This window comes from Scyliorhinus torazame, chromosome 16, assembly GCF_047496885.1.
Source record: "Scyliorhinus torazame isolate Kashiwa2021f chromosome 16, sScyTor2.1, whole genome shotgun sequence".
NCBI lineage: Eukaryota > Metazoa > Chordata > Chondrichthyes > Carcharhiniformes > Scyliorhinidae > Scyliorhinus > Scyliorhinus torazame.
In genome coordinates, this window is record NC_092722.1 from 118,480,627 (window position 1) to 118,495,372 (window position 14,746).

At 46.7% G+C, this 14,746-nt stretch overlaps 1 protein-coding gene across 5 annotated transcripts in view; it reads right to left on the reverse strand.

The window, feature by feature from the left end:
• The window catches only part of LOC140393014 (cGMP-dependent protein kinase 1), a 1,245,261-nt gene that overhangs the window by 36,263 nt on the left and 1,194,252 nt on the right, over positions 1-14,746 (reverse strand). For all 5 annotated transcript variants that reach the window (XM_072478937.1, XM_072478935.1, XM_072478938.1 and 2 more), the window contains one exon: positions 3,749-3,838. In XM_072478937.1, coding sequence (XP_072335038.1) covers positions 3,749-3,838 — 90 coding nt within the window. The remainder of the gene's footprint in view (positions 1-3,748; positions 3,839-14,746) is intronic.

The window sequence follows — 14,746 nt, forward strand, 5'->3', positions numbered from 1 at the left end:
GGTGGAGAGGGTGCGCTTGCTCCACGCAAACCCCCAGTACGCCTACGTGGCATTCCCCGACGGCCGCCAGGATACTGTCTCCCTCAGGGACCTGGCACCAGCAGATTCCACCCCCACACCACCCCCTTCGCCCCCCGGCGCTACCCTCCCCTCCCCCGTCGCTCAGAACAGCAAGGACCGTCCGTCCCCCCTCTGCCCATGCCCGACGATGAAGAGGATTTCGGCACACTCCCGGAGTCACCTTCGGCCAGATCAGCACCAACATCGCCGACACCACTGCGTCGCTCCCAGAGGAACATCAAAGCCTCGGACCGGCTAAAACTCTGGCCGGTCCACCGGACATCAAAGGACATTTGTTGCTCAAATCTTGTAAATATTAACTCATTGTTGTACATAGTTATCCACCACCCCCGTTGGACTCAATTTTTAACTGGGGGTGAATGTGGTAAACCACTGTTGAACCTGTATTAGGTATTGTACGGTAGGACCTGTACTACAGGTTCGCCGGTAGTCCCTGCCTGCTGGCTCTGCCCAGGAGGCGGGGTATAAATATGCGTGGCCTCCAGGTAGCAGCCATTTCACCAGCTGCTGTAGGAGGCCACACATCTGATAGCCATAAAGCCTCAGTTGGATTCAACTATCGTCTTTGTCCAATTGATCGTGCCTCAAGGGCCCAATTCCAAGAGTTGCGAGGTGTTTTTGTGGAGGTAATGGAGACGCACGAGGAGGTCCTTGCATTGGAGAAAGTCGATGGAGCACGTCTAATCCTGTCTTTGTGGCCTTCCGATCACTGGTCCTGTGTTGTCCTGTTCCGGATGTCGGTCATGAGGGGTTGGGGATGGTCGAGTCGATTGAGTCATACTCCTGGCTGGCGCCTAAGTTACTGACTACCTGGATTCTGCTGAGATAGCATGGCGGAAGTGATGGTGCCTTGTGCTTCGATTGTTGGATTCCTTGAGAGATCGTGAAGAGTGGTCATTGATACTGATCCTGCCTTCTCCACTGGCTTTATTTGTGCGCCAGTGGAGAAGCCTATATCCTGAGACCTGCCTTGCATTTCTGCATTTCGGTTATTATCCTGGAATTTGCTCCTTGTTGATCATGTGGTTGTCCGTTTGATCTTGTCAATTCTTTCCGTTTAGAGGGAAGTAAATAATGTGGGTGTGATGACTTGTATCATTGATTATCCTGAATTAATACGTTTATATCATGTTAAACCGAACGTTGAACGTGGGATCCTTATCCTAAATGTATTTGGGTCTAATATTGTCTGACAATCCTTGTGGTGGAGGATGGACGGGGAGGGGAGTGGTGGGGGGCTGCTCTTTGTTGTTCCCCTCCTGTTGCGCTTAGAAGGATGATGGGAAGAGTTGGAGCAGGGTGAGGGCTGGAGGGTTGCAGTTGGTAGGGTTAGTTTGTCCTCGCTGTGTTCGAAGAGGGTGGATGCTGCTAGATTGTTTTTGCTGGTCGGGGAATTTAAAGTACAGTCTCAGGATTATTTAAGACTGAGGTAGGAAGGAATTCCTTCAAAGAGTTGTGAATCTTGGGAATTCTCTCCCCCAGAGTGTTGTGGTTGCTCCACCATTGACTACATTTCAGGCTGGGATAGACCGATGCTTGGTCTCTCAGAGAATTAAGGGAGATGGGGAGCGGGCAGGGAAGTAGAGCTGGAACCTGAGCGCAGCCACAATAGTACTGAATGGCGAAGCAGGTTAGATTGACCATGTGTTCTTGTGTTAATATGTCACACCAGCTCTGTGTTTTAATGACGTGATATTTTTGAAGATCAAACAAAGTTTTGCAATCGCAGCACATGAGATGAATTTGGTAAAAAGGTACTTATTCACCCGTACTTATTTAGGTTTATCATACTTCCCACCAGGTTCAGCTGTCTCCCTCTGCAGTGCCACCATTGGTGAGATGATGTCATTACAACACGACACACAAACATATGCATCTCCACTGTGAATAGAGACTGCCTTTAATGCTGATTTATGACTGCACCCTGAGGTTATGGTCCACACTCTCTACCGTTTCACATGAACATGACACGAGAGATGGGCTGGTCAATTACTAAATCTTTGGTTGAAAAATTTAGGATCTGGCTAAAAGGATTAGAGTTTTCCAAACTGTTTTTTAATAAATTTAGAGTACACAATTATTTGTTTTCCCAATTAAAGGGCAATTGAGCGTGGCCAATCCACCTACCCTGCACAATTTTGGGTTGTGTAGGTGAAACCCACGCAGACAAGGGGAGAATGTGCAAACACCGCATGGACAGTGACCCATTGCTGGGATTTGAACCCGGGTCCTCACTGCTGTAGGCAGCAGTGATAACCACTGTGCCACGTGCCGCCCATGAGTTTTTCAAACTTGATATAGCTCAGCACAAAACAAAAATACCCTGACGATCATGAATGTCCAATCTGTTACAGATCAATTTCTGTAAAACGTTTTAAAATTGAGATATCTGTGAAAAAGGCTTTCGTTTCGCAAATTCAGTACATCCCAAAGCATTCTGTGACCCACGAAGCTCATTTGAATGTGGTCGTTATTGCAGTATAGGAAAGACAGGAACCAATTTTCACAGAGTAAGCTCACAAATAAATCCAGGTCTCCTGTTTTTGATGTTGGTTGGGGCTTAAATGCGATCAGGACACCACACATACACATCTTGTTGACACTCAATGTGCATCACATGGAAACATCACTACCTGAAACTTCCCCTCCAAGCCACACACCATCCTGTCTTGGACGTATATCACCGTTCCATCACTGTCACTGATTCAAATTCCTGGAACTTCCTCCCTAACAGCACTGTGGATGTACCTACACCACAGGGACTGCAGTGGTTCAAGAAGGCAGCTCACCACCACCTGCGCAAGGGCAAGTAGGGATGCTCAATAAATGCTGGCCTAGCCAGTGAAGCCCACATCCATTGAATGCATAAAAAAAGAAACAGGAACTTTTGGCACATCTCTCTCCTGGTTTCCTGTCCTCACAAACATCACTCCCCCACACATCTGCTGACTGACAGAAACCCACATACTGGTTGATACTATCCATGTTGCTCCTCACCTACCCACTCCATGATGACCTGTTCAATTTACCTACTGCCCACCTTCAATCTTGGAGCCGCGTATGGAACAGCCTTCCGGGCCAAGGTCTCCCAGCAGACATCTTGTGGATCAAGGAATGGGAAACACGGGAAGACACTAACAAATTCCTTGTGACAAACCCCATTTGTCTAATGGCTTTGAACTGAATGGTGGTGACAGTGGTCCTTGCAAAACAGGATCAGGACAGGCCAGGGCCACTGTGCAGCCAACCTCCACCGCTGGGGTCAGAGTACAAACCTCTTCATTACTTGTGGAGCGACACAAATCATGCTTCACATTAGGGAGGAGTGGCTCCTCTACAGACTAGGTGGTAGACTGACCACCCTAAACTCAGCAATTCAGGAGGCTATTGCTTGGCTTCGGGGATTTGCATTCACCTAATAAAGTACTGTACTACAGGTGGGTCAGCTTCAATTTTGTGCTCAAATGTCTGGTGTAGGAGTTGAACTCAGAGACTCCTGACTTTGGCGATAAGAGTGCTAGCCACTGAACAAAGGCTGTTACTCAGAAACCGGCCATTCCAACAGTGTTGGAAATAGCTACCGTTTTGGTAAAAGCTGCCGTATTGGTCAACGCATAGGCATATTGAAAGCCAATTCTGTAGAAAAAGAATTTCTTTCACTCCATACCTGTCCCTGAGAATCGTCCACAGCTCTCCACCAAGGCAAGCCTCCATTAACATATATAAATATTTGCTGTCCTTGAACGTCCTATAGAGCCTGTATAGAAAAGAGAAGAAATTCAACAACGAGTCAGAGTGGCAATAGACAATCATGGTGTTTTCAACTCTTCATTATTTCACTCCAATTCTCACTATGAATCTGTGCAGGCTTTGTGCAACTAATTAATATTTTCATTTGATTAGAATTCTTAACATTTTTCCAAAGCTGAGCCTAAAGCATGCACATATTGAATTGAAGACACTAATGAGACAGTCTTATACTGATTCATGTTACAAGCAATGTTCTCTAATTCAATCTAATTGTGTTACAATTTTGAAAAAAAAGGTTCTCCTTATTCTGTGAAAGTGCTGACCTGAAGTGAAATATAAATCAAATGGTGTATTGGGTAGGAACTGGAATGCATGCCCTGGGGAAAAAGGAATATTTACTGATCAATGCTTCGGGATGGGAGATCAGGGACAGTGTGTGAGAGCCCAGTGAGATCAGGGACAGTGTGTGAGAACCTATTGAGATCAGGGACAGTGTGTGATAACCCATTGAGATCAGGGACAGTGTGTGAGAACCCAGTGAGATCAGGGACAGTGTGTGAGAACCCATTGAGATCAGGGACTGTGTGTGAGAACCCAGTGTGATCAGGGACAGTGTGTGAGAGCCCAGTGAGATCAGGGACAGTGTGTGAGAACCCAGTGAGATCAGGGACAGTGTGTGAGAGCCCAGTGAGTTCAGGGAGAGTGTGTGAGAACCCAGTGAGTTCAGGGACAGTGTGTGAGAACCCAGTGAGTTCAGGGACAGTGTGTGAGAACCCAGTGAGATCAGGGACAGTGTGTGAGAACCCATTGAGATCAGGGACGGTGTGTGAGAGCCCAGTGAGATCAGGGACAGTGTGTGAGAGCCCAGTGAGTTCAGGGACAGTGTGTGAGAACCCAATGAGATCAGGGACAGTGTGTGAGAGCCCAGTAAGATCAGGGACAGTGTGTGAGAACCCAGTGAGATCAGGGACTGTGTGAGAACCCAGTTTGATCAGGGACAGCGTGTGAGAGCCCAGTGTGATCAGGGACAGTGTGTGAGAGCCCAGTGAGATCAGGGACTGTGTGAGAACCCAGTTTGATCAGGGACAGCGTGTGAGAGCCCAGTGTGATCAGGGACAGTGTGTGAGAGCCCAGTGAGATCAGGGACAGTGTGTGAGAGCCCAGTGAGATCAGGGACAGTGTGTGAGAGCCCAGTGAGATCAGGGACTGTGCGAGAGCCCATTGAGGTCAGGGACAGTGTGTGAGAGCCCAGTGAGATCAGGGACAGTGTGTGAGAGCCCAGTGAGATCAGGGACTGTGTGTGAGAGCCTAGTGAGTTCAGGGACAGTGTGTGAGAACCCAGTGAGATCAGGGACTGTGTGAGAACCCAGTGGGTTCAGGGACAGTGTGTGAGAACCCAGTGTGATCAGGGACAGTGTGTGAGAGCCCAGTGAGATCAGGGACTGTGTGAGAGCCCAGTGAGGTCAGGGACTGTGTGTGAGAACACAGTGAGGTCAGGGACTGTGTGTGAGAGCCCAGTGAGGTCAGGGACTGTGTGTGAGAGCCCAGTGTGATCAGGGACAGTGTGTGAGAGCCCAGTGAGATCAGGGACAGTGTGTGAGAACCCAGTGAGGTCAGGGACTGTGTGTGAGAGCCCAGTGTGATCAGGGACAGTGTGTGAGAGCCCAGTGAGATCAGGGACAGTGTGTGAGAACCCAGTGAGATCAGGGACTGTGTGAGAGCCCAGTGTGATCAGGGACTGTGTGTGAGAACCCAGTGTGATCAGGGACAGTGTGTGAGAACACAGTGAGTTCAGGGACAGTGTGTGAGAACACAGCATGATCAGGGACAGTGTGTGAGAGCCCAGTGTGATCAGGGACATTGTGTGAGAACCCAGTGAGGTCAGGGACTGTGTGTGAGAACCCAGTGAGGTCAGGGACTGTGTGTGAGAACCCAGTGAGATCAGGGACAGTGTGTGAGAACCCAGTGAGGTCAGGGACTGTGTGTGAGAACCCAGTGAGGTCAGGGACTGTGTGTGAGAACCCAGTGAGGTCAGGGACTGTGTGTGAGAACCCAGTGAGATCAGGGACAGTGTGTGAGAACCCAGTGAGGTCAGGGACTGTGTGTGAGAACCCAGTGAGGTCAGGGACTGTGTGTGAGAACCCAGTGAGATCAGGGACAGTGTGTGAGAACCCAGTGAGGTCAGGGACTGTGTGTAAGAACCCAGTGAGATCAGGGACAGTGTGTGAGAGCCCATTGAGATCAGGGACTGTGTGAGAGCCCAGTGAGTTCAGGGACAGTGTGTGAGAACACAGTGTGATCAGGGACAGTGTGTGAGAGCCCAGTGAGATCAGGGGCAGTGTGTGAGAACCCAGTGAGGTCAGGGATAGCATGTGAGAACCCAGTGAGTTCTGGGACCATGTGTGAGAACCCAGTGAGTTCTGGGACCATGTGTGAGAACACAGTGTGATCAGGGACACTGTGTGAGGACCCAGTGTGTTCAGGGACAGTGTGTGAGATCCCATTGAGATGGATTGAATGTTAAGGTGAAAACTCACTGCAGAGTGCAGAGTCAAAGATCAAAAGCTTGTGCATCATCAAGTTCAGCTGGATCAAGGAGCAAGACAGGTGAATCGGACTTTGATATAGAGTTGAATATTCCTGGCGGTCATTGACCAACTTGCTTTGTTTTCATCCCGTGACAAGCTATCGAAAATTATAGCTCAGCCATTAGGGTTTCAGAGCTGGTAATTCATGATGGGTACACAGTGGTTGAGGTAGATGCCATTGGCATATTTGTGGAAGCAAAGCCTGAGCTGATGGATAACATTGCTGAGGAGCAGCATGTGGGAGAGGACCCAAAAATGACAATTCTGGGGTCGGCAAAGAGGTTATTTCAGGAGATGTGCTGGCCGTACCCAGACAGGTAACAGTGGTATAGAAAGCACTGAGGCGAGCTGGTACAGGAAGATAGAGTAATTGGCCATATTGAAATTTGCAGAAAAACTGGGGACCTCAGACTGGATAATCTAGTTGCTGACTTTAACCAGTGCAGTCCTGTTGCTGCGGGATGAGTGAAAAAGAACAGTGGGGCAGGTAGGTGCGGGGATTGATAGTGATTATGAATTCCAGGATTTTGACATTGTAAATACTACCCATTATTTTCTCTTGGTTTCTTTTTGAATCTGATTTATTTAAAAAAAATAAATTTAGAGTACCCAATTCACTTTTCCAATTAAAGGGCAATTTAGCGTGGCCAATCCACCTACCCTGGGCATCTTTGGGTTCTGGGGTGAAAACCCCGCCAACAAAGGTAGAATGTGCAAACTCCACACTTCAGTGGCCCAGGGCTGGGATCGGACCTGGGACCTCGGTGCCAAGCGGCAGCAGTGCTACCCACAGGGCCATTGTGCTGCCTTTGAATCTCATCGATAAGGATAATTCAGACCATAATCATCTGTGACCTCTCCTTGTAACAGGACTATTCTGCCTGTGAGAATATTTAGCGTTGTTAGTTATAAAAATACTTACTGTTACTGCTGCTAGTCACATTCAACAGAGCGAATAAATCACAGGCAGAATGCATCGGCACACATCATGCAGTAAGAGTTAGATCTGATAAAAATAAACCCACTAATAAACTTGCCCCAAATATTGCCCCATTCATCTCTGAGAGAAAAATACTTCAGCACTAATGTGTTGTAAACATAAGAACTAGGGGCAGGAGTAGGCCATTCAGCCCCTCGAGCCGGTTCCACCATTCAATAAGATTGTGGCTGATCTGATTGTGACCTCAACTCCTCATTCCTGTCTACCCCCGATAACCTATCACCCCCCTTGTTAACCAATAAGCTATCTACCTCTGCTCTAAAAATATCCAATAACCCTGCCTCCACCAATCTCCGGGAAAGAGAACTCCACCCAAGGCCGGACCCGGGTCCCTGATGCTATGCGGCAGCAATGCTAACCACTGTGCCACCCTGTCAATAAGATCACCTCTCATTCTTCTAAACTCCAAAGGATACAGGTCAAACCTGTCCAACTTTCTCTCATAAAAGATCCCCCAGGAAGCAGTCGAAAGGGCCTTTTCTGAACTGCTCTCGATCCAATTATGTATTTTTTTTTAAAAAGGAGACCAAAATTGTACTTGGTTCTTTAAATGTGGCCTCACCAATGCCTTGTACAACTGAAACATCCCTACTTTTATATTCCATTCCTCTTGCAAAAAACGTAACATTCCATCTGCTTTCCTAATCACTTGTTGTGCCTACATATTAACATTTTGTGATTCATAGATTATCATAGAATTTTCAGTGCAGAAGGAGGCCATTTGGCCCATCGAGTCTGCACCGGCTCTTGGAAAGAGCACCCCACCCAAGGTCAACATCTCCACCCTATCCCATAACCCAGTAACCCCACCCAACACTAAGGGCAATTTTGGACACTAAGGGCAATTTATCATGGCCAATCCACCTAACCTGCACATGTTTGGACTGTGGGAGGAAACCGGAGCACCCGGAGGAAACCCACGCACACATGGGGAGGATGTGCAGACTCCACACAGACAGTGACCCAAGACGGAATCAAACCTGTGACCCTGGAGCTGTGAAGCAATTGTGCTATCCACAATGCTACCGTGCTGCCCTATGTTCCAGGACACCCAGATATCTCTGTGTAATGTTCTGTAGACTGGCCGAAGTGAATGATGAACTACAGAACATTTAATTTAAATAATTTATTGTAGAACAACTGCGTGATAAGATAATTAGGATAAATAAAATAATAAATTACTAACACCAATTAACTATTGTGGAACTACTGCAAAATACGTCTATCCTCCAGCACGACCTACCCCCAATTCCCCAAGCACAGAGTCACTTGATGGGTTTACACTGTCACCTAGTGATTGGAGGTCATGCATAACATTCTGTACAAACTTGCTTTATAAATACCAACACACTCTGTACCTCAGAGTTCCGCAATTTAGATAAATTGCTGCATTTCTATTCTTCCTGCCAAAGTGGACAAGTTCACATTTTCCCACATTACATTCCATTTGCCAAATATTTTGCCCACTCACTTAACTGTACTTATTTTACTGCCTATTTAATTTATGTATACTTTGATTATAAATCTACAAACTAAGCTACTGATAAATTTATATTGATACAGTTCCTGTTTGCTTTATATGCAGAATCTGCTGTATCACTGTAAGATACAACCCATTTATAGAAATGCAGATGTAGACCGGTAGGTGCAAGGGATGCAAGATCTCCAAGGGATTGAAATGGTGCATAGAATTTACAGTGCTGAAGGAGGCCACTCGGCCCATCGGGTCTGTACCAGCCCCTGGAAAGAGCACCCCACTTAAGCCCATGTAAGCAATGGGGTTAATTCTGTCCACTGTGAGGATACTTGGCAGCCTTCCAGGGCCAGGATGTTGACTGGGACCTAAAGTGCCAGGTGTTCAAACTCAGGCATTCGCATGCCAAGCTATGCTTGTTTAATACTTTATTTATCCAAATATTTGCAACATCTTGCTGACTTTCCCAGCCACTTATCTTTCCTCGACTGATAAATATTAGGCCCTTCTGCTCATTCGTTGGACTTCACCTCAGACCTGAGTCCTGACAGGTGCCAGGAGCCGAACCTCGAAACTGCCATCGACACCGGGGTCCCCGACGAGCTGATGGGCATGAGATTCTTGTGTTGTATTCTTATCTTATATTATTCTTATATTATATTCTTATATCATGTTATTCTTATCAATACAGTAGAGTAGATGAACTTCTGTCATTGTTCTCTTAATTACATTGTGTCCGAATCAGAACAAACCCTTGGAGTAATCCAAGACAGCCCACGTCCCCACCTCATCCCCGCAACACAGCAACCCCACCCTACCCTACCATTTGGACACAAAGGGGCAATTTAACTTGGCCCATCCACCTAACTTGTATATCTTTGGACTGTGGGAGGAAACCGGAGCACCTAGAGGAAACCCACGTAGACACGAGAAGAATGTGCAAACTCCACACAGCCAGTGACCCCAGTCCGGAATTGAACCTGGATCACTGGAGCTGTGAGGCAGCAGTGCTAACCACTGTGCCACCATGCTGCCGGTAAAGTGGCTGCTGCCTTTTCAGTTGGCACACCCTACCCAGTAATATTTTGGCCTGAAGCTTGTTTGGAAGAGAGTAGGAAATATCCCAGCTCCCAGTGACATCTCTGCCCTTTCAACAACCATGACCCCAGAGTGGCTGGTCAAGCACAGACATTTCTTTAGAGAGCTTTGGAGTTACTTGGCTCAGGGTTTGGTTACTGAGACTGCCACAGAGGGCTGTTTGCATTTTTTTGGTGCGTTCACCTCATGTGTCTCAGAGTCAACTTGGAACTAACACAATCGTATCCTAATTTCAAAAAATAAATCTCCCCCTGCCTGCGGAGGACTTTGGATAACTCGAGGCAATGAGAAGGCTCCTTTTAATTTATTCATTCAAGACCCAATTCACCTCTCCTCTCCTTCCCAAGGGAGTTGACCATTAGAAAATAGACACATACTAGTTTGATCCCTCGCATGGAGATAAGGTTACCATCTCTGGTTGAGTATATCCCTGTCCTTGTGCCTTGAACTGTTCGAGCCTCACACTTTCACCATCAACCATCCAAAGCATCAATTGGAAATGGAATTGGAAAGCAAACAGAGCCTTCATGACCTAATTGGATTATTCTCAATGGCCTTTTTTATTATTATTACAACAACAGCAACTTGTGTTTATATCGCACCTTTAAATTTTTTTACTCGTTTGACTAGAAAGTAGTTATAGTTTAATGTCGAGGTTAACAATCCATTCAAATGGCTTCAGCTGATGCACTGGGAATGGATCTCTCAGGACAGGAAATGGTGGCCACCGTCATAACCTGAGCTGTTCCTCATGTTCCACTTTTGGAGCAAGTGGGTCACATCTTCCCTGGTCCGTCCTCAAGTGCTTGATTTCTCGTGAAAGGTTGAAACCTGGGACTTCACTGCCTGGGTTCAGTTCCCAGGTTGTGACTGGTGATGCTTTGCACTCAGCCAGGAGGTCCCCTTTTGAGAGGTGGAGCTGTCATCGATTTGTAGGGTGTGAAGTGTGTTCCAATAGGATTACGGGATTTCAGATGAGTATGTGTGTCCTGTGTCAGTGGGAATACTTTGTTAGCTGCCAGCCAATGGTGTTCTTTGAGGAGGGTGTTTTTGCTGTAGACCTCAGGAGATTCGATATGCGCTGGAACAGGAAACCACTCTAGCTGTGTTGGTTTCAATATCCCAGAAATAAGCCTCATGACTTCCCGGAGGTGGATATCTACACATGTGTGTGGTTCCTCTGGAACCAGACTGAGCACCGTATTCTGCTGTTGGACAGATCAGGGCGAGTGAAGTAATGCGTAGTGTGTTGGCTTTGCTGTCCCAAGTGGTACACACCATTTTCCAAATGAAATTAATTCTTGTCTTTACTTTGGTTCCGGAGGCAGTGTCAGTAGGTCAATGTCCGGTCAAGAGTGATGCCAAGATATTTTGGCATTGGGTTGTGGTTCAGTGATCGGCTACAGAATTAGACATGAAGTTCTTCCCTGCCCAGAGAATATAAATCATCATGAGTGTTTTTTCAATGCCCTGGAGTTCTTCAGTCTGGAAAGCCAGTGCCAAGTCTACAGCATTTGTGAAGAGCAGTGATTTTGTGGGACTGCGGGCACTGATAAGTGTTGAAGAGAGCCAGTGTGAGGACTCATGACTGTGGGAGCTTGTTGTTGGTTACGTGTGGCTGTTGATTTGATCTCCAAAGTGCAGATAGCTGTTAATGAATATGTGAGGATAGTGTCAGAAGCTGCTCAGAGTAGTTGTGGCCTGTGCAAAAAAACCTTCCTGTTTAGCTGCTACTTCTAGGGTGGGGCTCAGACTGTTTAGCAAGCAGAATTCCAGGTGGCACAGTGGTTAGTGTGGTGATATGCATCACTGTAAATACACAAGGGGTTAATGTAAATACACTACAACAAAGTAAGCATTAGAGGGAGCACCAGAGACGTCATGATATGCAGACATACAGCTAATGAGCACACAGAATAGGACACGACCAATGGGCATTCAGGACACCCAGAGGTGATACTACCACAAGGAGGCATTACACAAACCATATATAAGGACAGGGCACACATGCTCTGTCTCTTTCCACAGGCGACACTTAAGAGAGTAGGACAGGGGCAGATCAGAAGCATCACACCCACCACGTGGCTTACAGCAGACTGGTTAGTTAGACTGAGTTACTATAGCAAGATTAGCAGGAGAGTCAAACTCATAGAGAACTGTGCTCACGGTTCAATAAATCACATTTAACTTACTTCAAAGTCTGGAGTATCTTTTGGTCAAAGCTGCATCGAGTTGCAGCCTGTGTTATCCCAGAGTACATAACACAACAGTTAGCACTGCTGCCTCACAGCGCCAGGGACCCGGGTTCAATTCCAACCTTGAGCGACTGTCCATGCGGAGTCTGCACATTCTCTCTGTGTCTACGTGGGTTTCCTCCAGGCACTTTAGTTTCCTCCCACAGTCCAAAGGTCTGCAGGTTAGGCAGATTGGCCATGTTAAATTGCCCCTTAGAATGCAAAGTTTAGGTGGGGTTGCTAGGGAGTAGGCCATGGCAGGATGTTCTTTCAGAGGTTCGGTGCAGACCCGATGGGCCGAATAGCCTCTTCCTGTACTGTAGGGATTCTATGATTGATCTTATCCAATATTGGGAGATGGGTGATGGGGTGATAGCTGCATGGGTTGTCGACTCGCTTGTCAGGCTTGGTACTAGCCAAGATCTTAGATTGGTGCCAGATTAGTGTCTGTGCTGTGGATATTGGTAAACAGTTTTCCTTGCGACTTTCTTTCCATTAATCCAATGTTCTTTAGGAATTCTGGATGAATTCCATTAACTCCTGCTGCTTTGTCGGACTTGGTTGCCATCAAAGGGGGGGGGGGGGGTGGGGGGGTGGTTGGCTGTGCACGTCCTCTTATGTGTAAGGGCTGACAAAGTCTGTCTGCTCTGGGGCAGTCTTGTGAGACTGCATCGGGACTGTTTTACCATCCACGTATCTCCCTGCTGGTCGGTACCTTTGCGTTTATTAGGAGTTGTGAAGCGATAACGTCAGCACTGATTCTGGGCCGGAGCTGTGGCTGCTCTTCAGCTGCTGTCAGGCAGGAGTTTCCACAGCTTTCGATTTGACAGCATGAAGTATAACGCAATGTCCAAAGGTGCTTCACAGGAGCACCATAAAACAAAGCATGACACCGAGCAACACACTGAAGGAGGAGAACAAGATAGAGAGGTGAAGTAGTAAGGGCCGAGGCAAACAAATCCATGGCTCCCAGCGGTGGAACAATTATATTTGGGAATGCATAAGAGACCAAAACTAACAGAATTAATTAGAAGTAATAATGAAAGTATTCAAAGACAGTGAAAGAATGTAATTTTTTTAAATACCCCGATGGATTTACCGCAGAATTACTGGCAACAGTGAGCTGCAGATCATTGTTCAGTTTCTAAAGACTCTAGGACAACCCTGGAGGGTTGGCAATTTAGCCTACATGTGGAAATCCTGTGATTTATTTGAGTTAGTTCGGTAATCCTGCCCTCCCAGCATGCAATCTGATGTTGGTTGGACAACAGACCAGAGACTGGGCTCATTATTAATGGAAAGGTTTCTTTTGCACTTGGAATTCAGTTACCCGTTTGTTGGTTTGGTGAGATGCTGAAAATAAAAAGGTCACCTCTTTCCTTTCAGCAAGCTTTTCTTGACCAAAATATTGAAGGTAATTCATGTCTGGTTGGTAAGATGTCCAGTTTGTACAGTTCCACGGAATATCTGTTGGTTGGACTCACCAACCTCCAGCAGCAGGTTTATGTGGTCATGTTCAAATGTGGCTTCCTCTGACGATCGCATCCTCTCCAAGCAGTTTTTTTAAGGGAATTCCAAGCCCTGCAAAAATGGTGTGGGGGAGGAAATCCAATTTTCCTGTTTTCTTCACAACGGCGTCACCAATTAGAAGCCCCACGAGCAGTTCTCACCCTTTGAGGAGAGAGAGCTGACTGGTGATTTAACTTGAAGGTCACACACCTCAGGCAAGGGCCAAATTTGAGAATATAACCTCAGCTGGTATAGGAATTGAACCTAAGCTTTTGGCATTGCTCTGAACCACAAATCAGTCACCAGCCAACTGAGTTAACCAAACTCTCCATCAATCAGACAGATTGATAGAAGATTGATTGGTATTTAATGAGTGACAAAATGTGTCAGGTATATATCTCACCGCAATTTTCTTTCAAACAATGTACACAATACCTTCAATTTATTAATCAATAATTGTTTTACCCTGAATGTTTCAATAAAATCCCTGTAGCTTGGCTTATCATTGTAACAATAATCCTGTTTGATTTTTGGTGCTGAGGAATCTCACACAGCAACAACTTGTTCATGCTCTAACAGTCAGCAACCGCATGCCAGTTCCCATCAATCATAGATTAAAGCAGAACTGGAGCAGTTATTCTGGGCGAGCTCACTGGAAATTTATCTTCGAACTGCTGCAGTGTGAACCTTTAGAATTTGTTGCTAAAATTTGCTTGGCATGAAACTGCTTAATAAAAGAACGATAGCCAACATACACAGTGAGTGATCTGTCACCTGATTGCGCTGGGGTCAGACAACACCAGTGTTGCATCCCGGGACGAACAGGAACTCCCAGCCTGGGCCTGGGACGGTGTTCAAAAGGCTCGATAACGAGTCTCAGCTGGAGGGGCCTCAGCTCGTTACCATGGGAACCCATACTCCACAAGTCCCACAGGGAGATCAGTAAGTGATTCCTCATGATCATAGCACAGTGGTTAGCACTGTTGCTTCACAGCGGCAGGGGCCAGGGTTC